This window comes from Furipterus horrens, unplaced genomic scaffold (assembly GCF_987537825.1).
Source record: "Furipterus horrens unplaced genomic scaffold, mFurHor1.1.pri manual_scaffold_3, whole genome shotgun sequence".
Classification (NCBI taxonomy): Eukaryota; Metazoa; Chordata; class Mammalia; order Chiroptera; family Furipteridae; genus Furipterus; species Furipterus horrens.
Window position 1 is genome coordinate 136,942,678 of NW_028327173.1, and position 11,468 is coordinate 136,954,145.

An 11,468-nucleotide genomic window follows, 5' to 3' on the forward strand; every position below is an offset into this window, starting at 1 on the left:
CAGGAGGCAGAGTCCCTGCAATGTCTCAGCAAGTCTCCATTCTTCTCTGCAATTCTAAACAATGCAGCAAAGGAATGTCCAAGTCTGAAAGGTTAAGTAGACTTTTTCTCAGATTCCCATTTACATTTTTAAAGTTAAAAACATACACATGAAAAAAAAATACATGAATATTTTTAAAATACTTGATCAAGAGCAACATCTTCAAGAAGGTAGTGGATTGTGGGCTGGACTTATGCCTAATTTATCTTTTAACATCCCCCCGACCCCACACCAGAGTTTAGCTCAGGAATACTTAAGTATGTCCTTGGCTTTATCATTAAAGAACATTTAAGAAGTGAGTGACTGTATTTTGTGTATGGCATAGCAGAAAGAGGAACAACACCGATGAAAAGACAGGTAATAAAGGCCAAGCATTCCACAGAAAAACAACAACAAAAATTATATGAGGTATTAGCTCTCTGGGAGTGGTCAAAGAATTCATTCTTTCAACAAATAAGTGCCTCTGTATGCCAAGCACTGAGGTAGGCACCTTGGAATCTTGGAGGAAGCACCTCCTTAAATACAAACCCAAACAAATTAAGGTTTTTAAAGAGAATTCTGTACTACTTCTCAGCAATAAAAAAGTGAGTTAAAAAATGAGTTGATACTAGCAATAACATGTATGAATCTCAAAATTAATTACGCTGTGAAATGATTCAAAAAAGATTCCATTTATATAAAATTCTAGAAAATATAAACAAATCAATAGTGAGAGAAAGCAGATCAGTGGCTGGGAATCGCCAGAGAGAGGAATTACAATAGGGCAAAGTCAGCACTTAGGGAATGATGCATATGTTCACTGTCTGGGTTGCGGTGATTGTTTCACAGATGTATAGTTAAGTCAAAACATAATGAACTGTATACTTTAAATATTGTATGCCAGACTATCTCAATAAAGCTGTTTAAAAAAAAAAAATTCAGAACAGCCCTGCCTGGTGTGGCTCAGTGGATTAACTACCAGCCTGTGAACCAAAGGGTTACTGGTTCGATTCCCAGTCAGCGCACATGCCTGGGTTGCAGGCCAGGTCCCTAGTTGGGGGTGCGCGAGAGGCAACCACACGTTAATGTTTCTCTCCCCCTCTTTCTAAAAATAAATAAAACCTTTAATAAAAAATCCAGAACAAAAATTGGGAGGGGGGTAGGAATGGGAAGAAAGAGAATGCATTCTACTGACTCTTGTAATTCTTTCTTGCTCAAGGACACCAGATGGTGCTGATTATAAGATCATTTTTCAGTATTTTGCTTCAGTTTTAAGTGCCAAGATGGTCCATTTGCTCAACTTTCTAGTCTTATGTAGAACTGCCCAGTCTCCTCTTGGACCCAGAATGCAGCTTGGACTCTTTGTCTCTACATCCACTTGCTGGGATGTTTTCTCCATTCTAAGTGATCCAAATTGTCTCTCCTTTCAGGCCCAGCTAAGATAAGATTTATTTCAGTCTTTCCTATCCATTTCTGCAGAAAGAATTCTGTACCTTCTTCAGGTTTCTCTAGTACTTATAATCTAAACTGCGGGTTTTAAAAAAGATTTTATTTAATTTTAGAGAGAGGGGAATGGAGGGAGAAAGAGAAGGAGAGAAACATTGATGAGTAAAACATTAATTCATTGCCTCTTGAACATCCCCAGCTGGGGACCTGGCCTGCAACCCAGGCATGTGCCCTCACTGGGAACCCAGCGGCAACCTTTCAGTTTTCAAGCTGGTGCTCCATCATCCACTATCACACCAGCCAGGGCTAAACTGTTCTTCACGTGCATGTCTTATCTGCTCAAGTAGATTCTGAATCTCTTCAGATCTGGGACTGCATTACATATTCTTTGTGTCTCCTAAGGCACTTAATAAGTGTCAATTGTAAATCACCTCACTTCGATAGTCTTTCCAAAGTACTTTCTCAGCCATTATCTCATTTGATTATTACCTCAACACTATGAGATTGGAGGAGCTAAAAAATATGTTATTTCCTCCTTTTGAGAGATAAAGAACCTGAAGCCCAAGGTCACTTAGTTTGTCAGAGACAGAGATGGGACAGATAATTGCATTTGAAGGTTTGATCTTAGTCAAGGCTTCCCACGGCTTTTCACTCTACGCTACCTGAAGACAAGCCAATGCACACTTCACCTCATTTCCCAAATACTTTAGAGCTGCTTAGCCAAAGCTTTGTAGTACCATATTAGAAAACTTAAGAAATAAGAGACATGAAATTTCAGTAGATTCCTGCTCAGCCCTGAGTAATCCAAACATGCCTCCTATTTTTCCCAAGTGCCATTTGTTAGAGGCATTATGCCTGATATTTAATGATGCTGCACTACAGAGCTGAGGAAGCATAAATGATTTTTAAAAGCCTTAGAAAATGACAGCACTTTAGTATTAAGCATGAAAGGTGGCAGCTGACAAGATGACTGGGGATATAAAATTTCTGCACTGGATTGCACTATTCTATGCATTGCTAGAATAATTCTGTAGTTGGCACTAAAAGAAAAGGTTAAATCTCAGCTGGGCTGAGACTCCTTCCTTCCCTACCAGCTAGACTAGCAGCTTCTCCTCTGATGCAAGAGACTTGATAACCTTGGTGCAATTTACTTAGCATCAAATATTATTTTTGAAATAATTCACCTAATGACAGATTTCAGTCAACTATGAATAGAAGATGGTGGTGGGGTTTAAGACAGGAAGGTGGGGTTCCTCTTAAGAGGAACAACAACCTTTGGTTGAAGTCCATAGCTAACCTGAGGTTAAGCTCATGGATGAGGTCAGGAAAATTGTCCTCATCCTCCATCATTGTCTTCTCTCCTTCCAACCTCTTCCTGGGATACCCCTAGGTTGAAACTAGTCAGGGAATACGGCGACCCTGAGGTCCCTACAGGTAATCCTAACTGGCTACATAGGGTGTTGAAGGGCAGAATATGGATTTGGGGGGCAAATGTAAGATATCCAGCTCATTGGTCTAGAGGGGGGCAGGTGACCTAGTCTAGCCAATGAAACATATGGGAAAGTCTGGTGGGTGCTTCTGGGAAAGAATTTCTTGCCATACTGTTATAGGAAGAACACTTTTCCCCCTTTCTTCCAGCTTGGGATGTGTCAAGAAGTCTTGGGACCCTCAGTTCCAGACCTCATTAAGCAAACAATAAATGTCCATATAGGAAAGAAAGAGAGAGGTGAATGAAGGATGAGAGAGAAAGGAGAGGCCAGCGGCACTTGGAGGAGGAATTTGGAGAAGCTTACCCAGGGGACAGAGCGAGCAGGCAGTGCCTGAGGAGACTCTCAGGTAGGAGTGAGCGGCAGGTCTGAGAAGGTTCAAAGGGCTATTGGGTGAGGTTTCGATACTGAATATTGGGCCAGCGCCACCCTGAACAAGTCACTTAACGCCTTTGCGCCTTAGTTTTCCCTTCAGTAAAATGGGTATGTAGTGACTTCTTCGTAGGATGGTGTAAGAGACGAAGCAAGACAAGTAAAACGCTCCGCATAGCGTCTGACTCATCAAAGGCCCACAATAAAAGTTAGCAATCACTATCATTTTATCAACGCTTGCCCTCAACATGGAGTAGGTTTCTAGGAGAAAGAGAAAAGAAGTCCTCCGAGGACGACTCGCTCTCCCACTACCGACTCCAAACCCCAGTTCTGCGGCCGTTGGTGTCTAAGAACATGCGCCCGACGAGGGGTGGGACCTGCCGTTCCCGCCTCGAGCGTGGCCCCGCCCCCTCCCCACCCTCACGCGCCCTCGCGTGCGCTTTCGGCTCTTTCCTCTCCGACCTGCCACGGGGGTCCTCCGAAGGCTAGTTTCCTCCCACCTCAGCGTGGGCCCCGAGTGAGAAGTTCCGGAGCCCGAACGCGGACGAAGCCCCGGATGTTGACGCCCCAGCTCGCTCCGCCTTGCCCCAAGAGCTTCAGCCACCCCTTGGTGTGCAGGTTTGCTTCAGAGGGTCGGCGGGCGGCGCAGCAGGGAAGAGGAGCGGTGGGAGGGTCAATCCGGCCAGTCCCGCGTCTGGGGCCGTCCTCGGGCTTGGGAAGCTTTGGCTGCGCAGACGGAAGGGAAGTGGCGCCGGAGAGCCCGCTCCGTATTTTGATTCATGTCGGGCGCTGTAAGGGTCACATCTTGTGAAAATACCTGTAAAATCAAATTAACGTTCAGTGCAGCGTGTAAAGACAGCTCTAAGAATTTAAAAGACTCCTGAGTCAGAACATTTAAATGCTTAGGTCCCTGCAGCAGCGTTTTAACACGTTTGAGTGCAGTGGGTGGAGGATCGAGCCTGTTTGCCGCCACCGTTCACGCCCTCTAACATTTAAAAAGGGTAAAGAAAACCACCCTTAAAACAAAACCCAAGTGGGTAGTTCCCCTAGGGCGGCAAAAACAGGTCACTTTTTTGAAATTTAGGGTGGTCTTCACTTCTGTGTGTGAAAGTTGCCTGCAGAATTTCTTTTCGCAGGCTTAGATCAACGATAAACAATTGCGAAAACACAGCTTACCTAAGTAGTGGCTTTTATTAACAAGTAGATTGTGTTATTAATTCTTAATGTCTCTCCAAGACAAGAATCGTTATCTCAGTTTTACAGGTGGAAAGAAGTTTGGCACTAAACAAAACAAAACAAAAAAAAAACATTTTCCTTAAATTCACACAGAACAACGGCTGAGCTGCAAATTAAGTACTAGCATTCTGACTCCTTAGCTGCCTCCCGCTCCTGACCATGTTACAAAACAGATGAGTAGCCTCTTTGATGTTACTGGTAAAACAAGGGAGTAAACCAAAGGTTCTGTGAACACAAGTGTTAAATCATAATAACCTATGTCTGTTCTGCTTTGGGAGGCACAGCTGTCCTTTGGAGTTTGATACCTTAACGGAGGGGATGGAGCAGCAAAGTGGAAAATAATGTCAAGGAGAAAAAACTGTCTTCAGAGCCAAAACTGCGATCTCCACTGCTCCTTTATGTTTATGTCATTTTTTTCAGTGGACTCTTACATTCTGGCAAAACACCCACAGTCCATGTCCTGGCCTCAGCTGCTTTACACCTTTGCATTAGTATTTTGGCAATGACCTCGCTGTCCATCTTGTCATGCTCTTTCCTCTAGGTGCTCTTCACTAATGCTGTTGTGTGAAAACCAGTTGTGCAAATGTGGAATGATTGGTTACTCCTGAAGGGGTTTCTGGAGTTAATGATCAAAAACTACCAACATGTCTTAGATGAAAGAAGTTAAAGAAGTGTAACAAACTATTGTGGGATTTAATCGCTGATTGATTTGTGGGGTGGGGGGGAGTACTTGGAATAATTGGGAAGCAGCAGCTCAGTTTTAGCTTAGAAATAATGGTTGGGGATAGGGCACATCCTCCCTCTTAGACTAATTTGGTAAGTTTTTCTTCCTGAGGAGGCTCGTTTTTAGACCAGCTTATAATAAGTGGAAACATTGATGTGTTTAGAATGCAAAATGTTTTGCCACTGATAAGTTTGTTTGGCTATAAAACTTGTGTAAAGGCTTGGGACTCAAGATGTGTGATACATTCTCTCCCTGTTAAGAGGTATCCCTGAGGTTCCTCCCCAGTCTGTAGACAACAGAAATTTGAACCCAAGGTAGTTTCCTCTGGAGTGGCCAGTCAGTTTATTCATTTTTTTAAAAAAGCTCACTTGATTCCAGAGATAAGAATATCAGATGGCATCTGCAGATTTCTGCTCACATGGAGAAGGAGTGGAAGTACTCCAACAAGGTAAGGATAGCCATTTGCAAGAGGTTTAATTACTTATCCAGAGAGGTCTTATCCAGGTTCTTACCTTCAATAGTAAAAAGGACTTATGATGTTCACCAGTATTGTGTCTCTCACAGAAGCTTGTTTCTAGAGAAAGTAGGATACATGAAGATTCTTAAACACTGTCTTATTGGAAAACAGATTACACTGACTCCTGTTTAGTATCTGCTTGTGCAGTAGATTAAAAATTCAAGGTGCTCCCATGCTATGTAAGCTAGCATATCCAGAAGATAAGGGTGGCTAGCAAACTCCTTAAAGGCTTTCTTCCTACCTATGTCTTGAATTTTTTCATATCTTGTCTCTACAATCTCAGATCCTTCCGTATATTGAATTCTTTCCATATCTCAAGTCCTTTCTATATCTTGAACCCTTCAAGGACTTGAACCTTCTATATTTTAACCATTTCCATATCGATCCTTCTGCCTTGTGGGGAAAAAGAAAAAGAGATTTCTTATTCTCTAAAAGGACTTCAGGTATAATGGTCCAAAGAATGAAAATTTGAATGTTTGGTAAGTCGGAGTGAAACAGAAGACCCCAGCAGAAAGCACATAAAAAAAAGAGATGGAAAGGAAGCCCCTTGAACATAATGGAATTAAAACAGGATCCCAGTTTCTCGACTTTCTGTCATGCATGTGCTGTTCTGAATCCCCATGGGTTACTCAGCTCTAATTACACTAAGGAGAAATTTGGTTAGTTAAATTTTTTACTTTTAAGAAGGGTATATTTCAGTCTTGCTTATGTGAGTAGAGATTATATGTCCCTTCCTCAAGAACTCTATTTATTCTGTGTGACTGAGACATTTTGGGTACTGGGATAATCTCTGCTAAAGGGTTCCTTATTCTTGATTTCTATTTGCCTTATACTCCCCAACTGCATTTCTATTTTCTAAGATCTTTTATTAGAGACTTATTTCCTAATTCTTGCTTAATGCCCTTATATATAATATAAATGCTTGTTATTTTGAGTATTGCCTCTAGTTTTTCATGGATATATATTTTTTAATTTCATTAGAATTAGAAAACTACCCTACCAAAAACCTAGGGCTTTTTTGAAAATGAGTGTTAAGCTAAGAATTATGATCATTTATATAAATTAAGAGTCCATACCTTCTTTGCTTTCTGTCCTAATGGGGAATATCCCATTAAGTGTGCAGCGAACAGCTTCCTCCTTGTAACCTGAGAGAAGAGGACTTGTTACAGAACCCACACTTCAGCAAACTGCTGCTGAGTCTCGCACAATATGTGGATGACAGTGGCTTAAGCCTCTCCCTGGCAAAGGAGCAGGCTCAGGTAAGAGCCCTGATTGAAGGGATGATAGAAGGAAGTAAAAATCTTCTGAGAGAAAAGTTCCTAGTTGGGATTTCTTTTTTTTTCTTTCTAGGCATGGAAGGAAGTTCGACTACATAAGACAACATGGCTGAGATCTGAGATTTTACATAGAGCAATTCAAGAGCTGCTTGTGGACTACTATGTGAAGATACAAGATGCAAGTTTAACTTCTGAGGACAAAAAGGTGAGGCAGGAGAGATGAAGTACAGGTTGGTTACCATAGGAATAAGCAGGCCAACTGTGGCTTCATCTGATTATATTATCTGGGGTAAGAAGAAGCCTCATATAATGGCTTATCAAAAAGAAATTGACTGTAGTTTTGGAGGGAAGAGGTGGGTATATTGTCAGGATTTTGAAAAGGAAGATTAACAGGAGGAGGCACTGACAGCTGAGAAGTTATCTGAAGGGCATGACATATTTGAGGACTTTGAAAATATGTGAAGAACTGGTTCATGAGGATGGAAGAGGTGGAGTGAAAGAAGTTTTATTAGAGTAACCTCTTTTTGTTTTTATTCTCTCTTTTAGTTTCATGAGACCCTTGAACAGCGGCTACTTGTGACTGAACTAACACAGTTCTTAGGTCCTAGCCAGGAGAGGGAGACTCCTCCACTACTAGGACTGGAGAAAGCAGACCTTCTGGAGCTCATGCCACCCTTGGAGGTTGGGAACGAACACATATTGGCTTAATTTCTCCTGTATATTTGAACATTTTTTTGTTAAGCTTTATTGTTTTTATAAAGATGTACATATTGCCCTGACTGGTATGACTCAGTGGATTGAGCGCCGGCCGGCCTGCAAACCAAAGGGTCACCAATTGGATTCCTGGTCAGGGCGCATGCATAGGTTGCCTGCCCAGTCCCTGATTGGGCGCGTGCGAGAGGCAACTGATTGATGTTTCTCTCTCACATCAAGGTTTCCTCCTTCTCTTTCTCCCTCCCTTCCCCTTTCTCTAAAAATAAATAAAGTCTTTTAAAAAATGTACATTGTTCATGGTAGTCAAACTATTTTTAAGATTATTATTTTTTTTAGAGATGGGGAAGGGAGGAAGAAAGAGTTGGAGAGAAACATCTATCAGTTGCAAACCCCAAACTGGGGACCTGCCCCACAACCCAGGCATGTGCCCTGACAGGGAATCAAACCGGCGACCTTTTGCTTTGCTGGACAATACCCAACCCACTGAGCCACACCTGTCAGGGCCTTGGTAGTCAAACTTAAATAAGAAAAATGTTACACAGAAGAAAGTAAAAGATGAAATACTACATCTAGAAATAAATACAGCTTGACATAAATAGTATTATACCCTCCATGCTTGTATAGAGAATATAATCTATTTTTACTTAATATATTTTGGACTTCTCAAGTCAATCAATAAATGTAAGTAAGATGATACCCCTAAAGCACTCTCAGCACAGTGTTCAGGCACATAGTCCTCAGTATTCTTATTATATCATTGGTTTAAATAACAGACAGGATTCCATTGTATGAATATAGCATAATTTGTTTAACCTTATTGATGGATATTAATTAAAAGTTATTTTTGCTGTAAGAAACCCCACCGATAGGGACATATGTGGCTTTGCCCTTGTATGATTATTTCCCAAGTATTAATGCTCAAAGTGGGATCACTGGGTCAGAGAATAAAACATAGAACATACTGCCAAACTTATTGCCAAACTTCTCCTGAAACATGTTTCCAGTGCCCCTAGTTCCCCACATTTTCATCAATATGGGATTTTGACAGTCATATCATTCTTAGATGATTTGATAGACTAAAAATGAATTTTCCTGTTCAGCGTTTGCTATTATAAACAGTGCTCTGGTTTATATCCTGATATTTTTATTTTTATGCACATCCTTACTGAAGTATTTTTAAAAATTTTAAATGAATCTTCCTGATGTCTCTTAATGCATTTCCTTTTGTTATCATTGAGATTGTTGTCATGATGTATTCATTGTCTGGATCTCCCTAGTTCTAACAGTCTATTTGTACCTTTCTTGTTTCTGTGGCTGTAGGATTTTGTATGGATGAGAGCCCGGCTCCCACTCGAAGTGGAGGAGCAGCTCAAGAAGAAATGTTTCACTCTGCTTTGCTACCACGATCCCAATTCAGGTGAATGCTGGCTCTCTGTGTTCTGTTCACAGTAGGCCCTCAGGGCTCCTGGGTTGCTCTTTTGAGAATAATATATTTAAATTTTAGATTTGGATAAGAATCTGGGAAGCACAGGATACGCTAGAGATATTTGTTTCCTTGCTGGTAGAATAAAAGCAAGGAATTCTGTGAGAACTCTTTTATTCGGTAAGGTGCCAAGCTCGAGTGCCCTCTTGCTGCAGGGAAGAATGAGTTCATTTTCAGGAGACTCCGAATGGAATATGGAGGAGAGTTCAGTCTAACAGGTGTTCACCTTGTCTTTATTTCTATGGTGTAAGAGCCAAATCTGGAATTGAAGGTGAGAGTGAAGAGAACATAATTATGAGAACTGGGCCATTTTTAACAGGACATCAGAAGAAAACCTGGAAGAAGACAGAATTTCTAAGGCTAGATGTAGGATAGGGGCACTGAGAAATGGCCTTAGAAGGGCCATAGCAATTAAGGTTTTCCTGTCCAATTAGTCCTCTGTCTCTGCCCAGATTCAGACCGTGAAACCCTGAAGGCAGCAAAAGTATGGAAACTGGCAGAGGTCCTGGTGAGTGAGAAGCAGCAGTGCCAGAATGCCAAGAGACAGCAGAAGGAGCAGATGGTGCTGCTGAAGAAGAAGAGTGCCACCTACTCCCAGGTTTGTCAGAGCAGAGGGATAGCCTCCTCTCTTGTACCCTGATCCAGGGGCACTTTTGGGGAAGTCGTGGATTCCTGATTTGCTTTCTTTTCTACCTTTTCTTGACACCCTTTTCCTCCTGCCTCCTGGGGGCTCAGGTGCTTCTCCGCTGCCTAGCCTTACTGCAGAGACTTCTTCAAGAGCACCGGCTGAAGACTCAGCCTGAGCTAGACCGCATCAATTCCCAGTACCTGGAGATCAAGTGTAGTGCCATGATCCTTAAGCTGAGGTGAGCTGTGACCCCTAAGGATCTAAGGGACAAGCCTCCCCCTGCAACCCTTGCCCTTATCTCTCTTTCCTTGTGGGGATCCAGTAAATGTTACATAGCAGTACTAGCCTTCAGATTACCCCAAAGCTCTCAACATTCTTGATTCTTTTATTTTAAAGCTTTCTGAAATGGGTGCTTGACTCTGAGATAAACTGCTCAGGAATTCAGAGCGACCTAGTTTATCCTGTTACTGCTTAGCCCACACCTTTGACCGCAGGCACATACTGTGTCCCATTCCTAACCCTGCTCCTGTCAGGGATCTTCAGCTTCACATTTCTTTCTTTCCTCTGTCAGGATGGAAGAGCTAAAGATTTTGTCTGATACTTACACTGATGAGAAAGTGGAAGTTCATCGTCTCATTAGGTGAGAAATCCTAAGAGCTCGGTACAGCTATTCAGAGCTGGTTCCCACACTCAAGACTCATTCATTTTAACATGTTCCCATTCTTGTCTACTTTCTGAGGAGCCAGATCCTTATATTGTATCTTGTGTGCCCGGGCTCTTAGGGACCGTTTGGAGGGGGCCATTCGTCTACAAGAACAGGACATGGAGAAGTCCCAACAGGTCCTGAACACCTATGAAGTCCTTGGGGAGGAGTTTGACAGGCTGGTAAAAGAGTACACCCAACTCAAGCAGGCAACTGAGAACAAGCGCTGGGCACTCCAGGAGTTCAACAAGGCCTACCACTGAAACTCAGGCTGGCCAGGAGACATGGCTTGTGCACTGGCGCTGCCTCCTCTTCTTCCTGCTAGAAGGAGCACCTCCACCTGGGGCCATCTTCACTGAAGGAAGTGTGGGACATTTGCTTGAAACACTGCAGTCATTTAGGCACCCTTCTGGTTTCTCTTCCTTGTTATAATGACTGACTCTCTTCTGAAAAATGTAGCTGATTTGTATAACTTTATGCACAGCTCTTTTTCAGTGTGGGCCCTTTGTTGTATTTGATTATCTCCTAAATAAAGTGATACTATGAGTCTTAAGGTTTTAGTCATTTTCCTTTGTACAAAGGAGAAAGGGTATCAAAGGCTGTGAGGGTAAGGAGTGGATACAAACTGAAACAAATCTGCGGTGCTTACACAAAGGGTGGAAGGTAGACGTGCCCACCTGCCCACAAGGAGTCTTCGGAACTTCATTCTTAGAGAGCAAGAGTAGATTAAAGCTGGTCTTGCTCCTGAAGAACTATAATCTCCAGAGGAGTGTTAGATCTTAAGGCAGGTAGGGGACTCTTCTGTCACTGTGGCTCTCATTTCGGGTGATATGATAAAGCAGCTAGGCATCCAGTTCTTGTTA

At 42.3% G+C, this 11,468-nt stretch overlaps 1 protein-coding gene across 3 annotated transcripts; it reads left to right on the top strand.

Annotated features, from left to right (window-relative positions):
* The first annotated feature begins 3,733 nt into the window (after window positions 1-3,733).
* On the top strand, window positions 3,734-11,158 carry HAUS4 (HAUS augmin like complex subunit 4). Of its 3 annotated transcripts, none has more exons than XM_090270285.1 (10): window positions 3,734-3,941; window positions 5,662-5,731; window positions 6,917-7,059; window positions 7,151-7,282; window positions 7,624-7,758; window positions 9,112-9,208; window positions 9,727-9,872; window positions 10,010-10,140; window positions 10,474-10,542; window positions 10,685-11,158. In XM_090270285.1, exons 2-10 carry the CDS (start codon window positions 5,677-5,679, stop codon window positions 10,866-10,868), a joined length of 1,092 nt encoding a protein of 363 aa, XP_090126411.1. In that variant the 5' UTR covers window positions 3,734-3,941; window positions 5,662-5,676; the 3' UTR covers window positions 10,869-11,158. The 3 variants fall into 3 exon arrangements, with proteins under 3 accessions (XP_090126411.1, XP_090126413.1, XP_090126412.1); XM_090270287.1 differs by having other exon boundaries at window positions 3,734-3,933; XM_090270286.1 differs by lacking the exon at window positions 3,734-3,941 and having other exon boundaries at window positions 5,250-5,731.
* The last annotated feature ends 310 nt before the right edge of the window (window positions 11,159-11,468 follow it).

Bases quoted from the DNA above. Each gene is read 5' to 3' on its own strand.
- HAUS4 (XM_090270285.1), top strand. From the start codon at position 5,677: ATGGCATCTGCAGATTTCTGCTCACATGGAGAAGGAGTGGAAGTACTC. The intron at 7,283-7,623 runs GTGAGGCAGGAG...TCTCTCTTTTAG, and splicing joins TAACTTCTGAGGACAAAAAG to TTTCATGAGACCCTTGAACA. The intron at 9,873-10,009 runs GTTTGTCAGAGC...CTGGGGGCTCAG, and splicing joins AGAGTGCCACCTACTCCCAG to GTGCTTCTCCGCTGCCTAGC.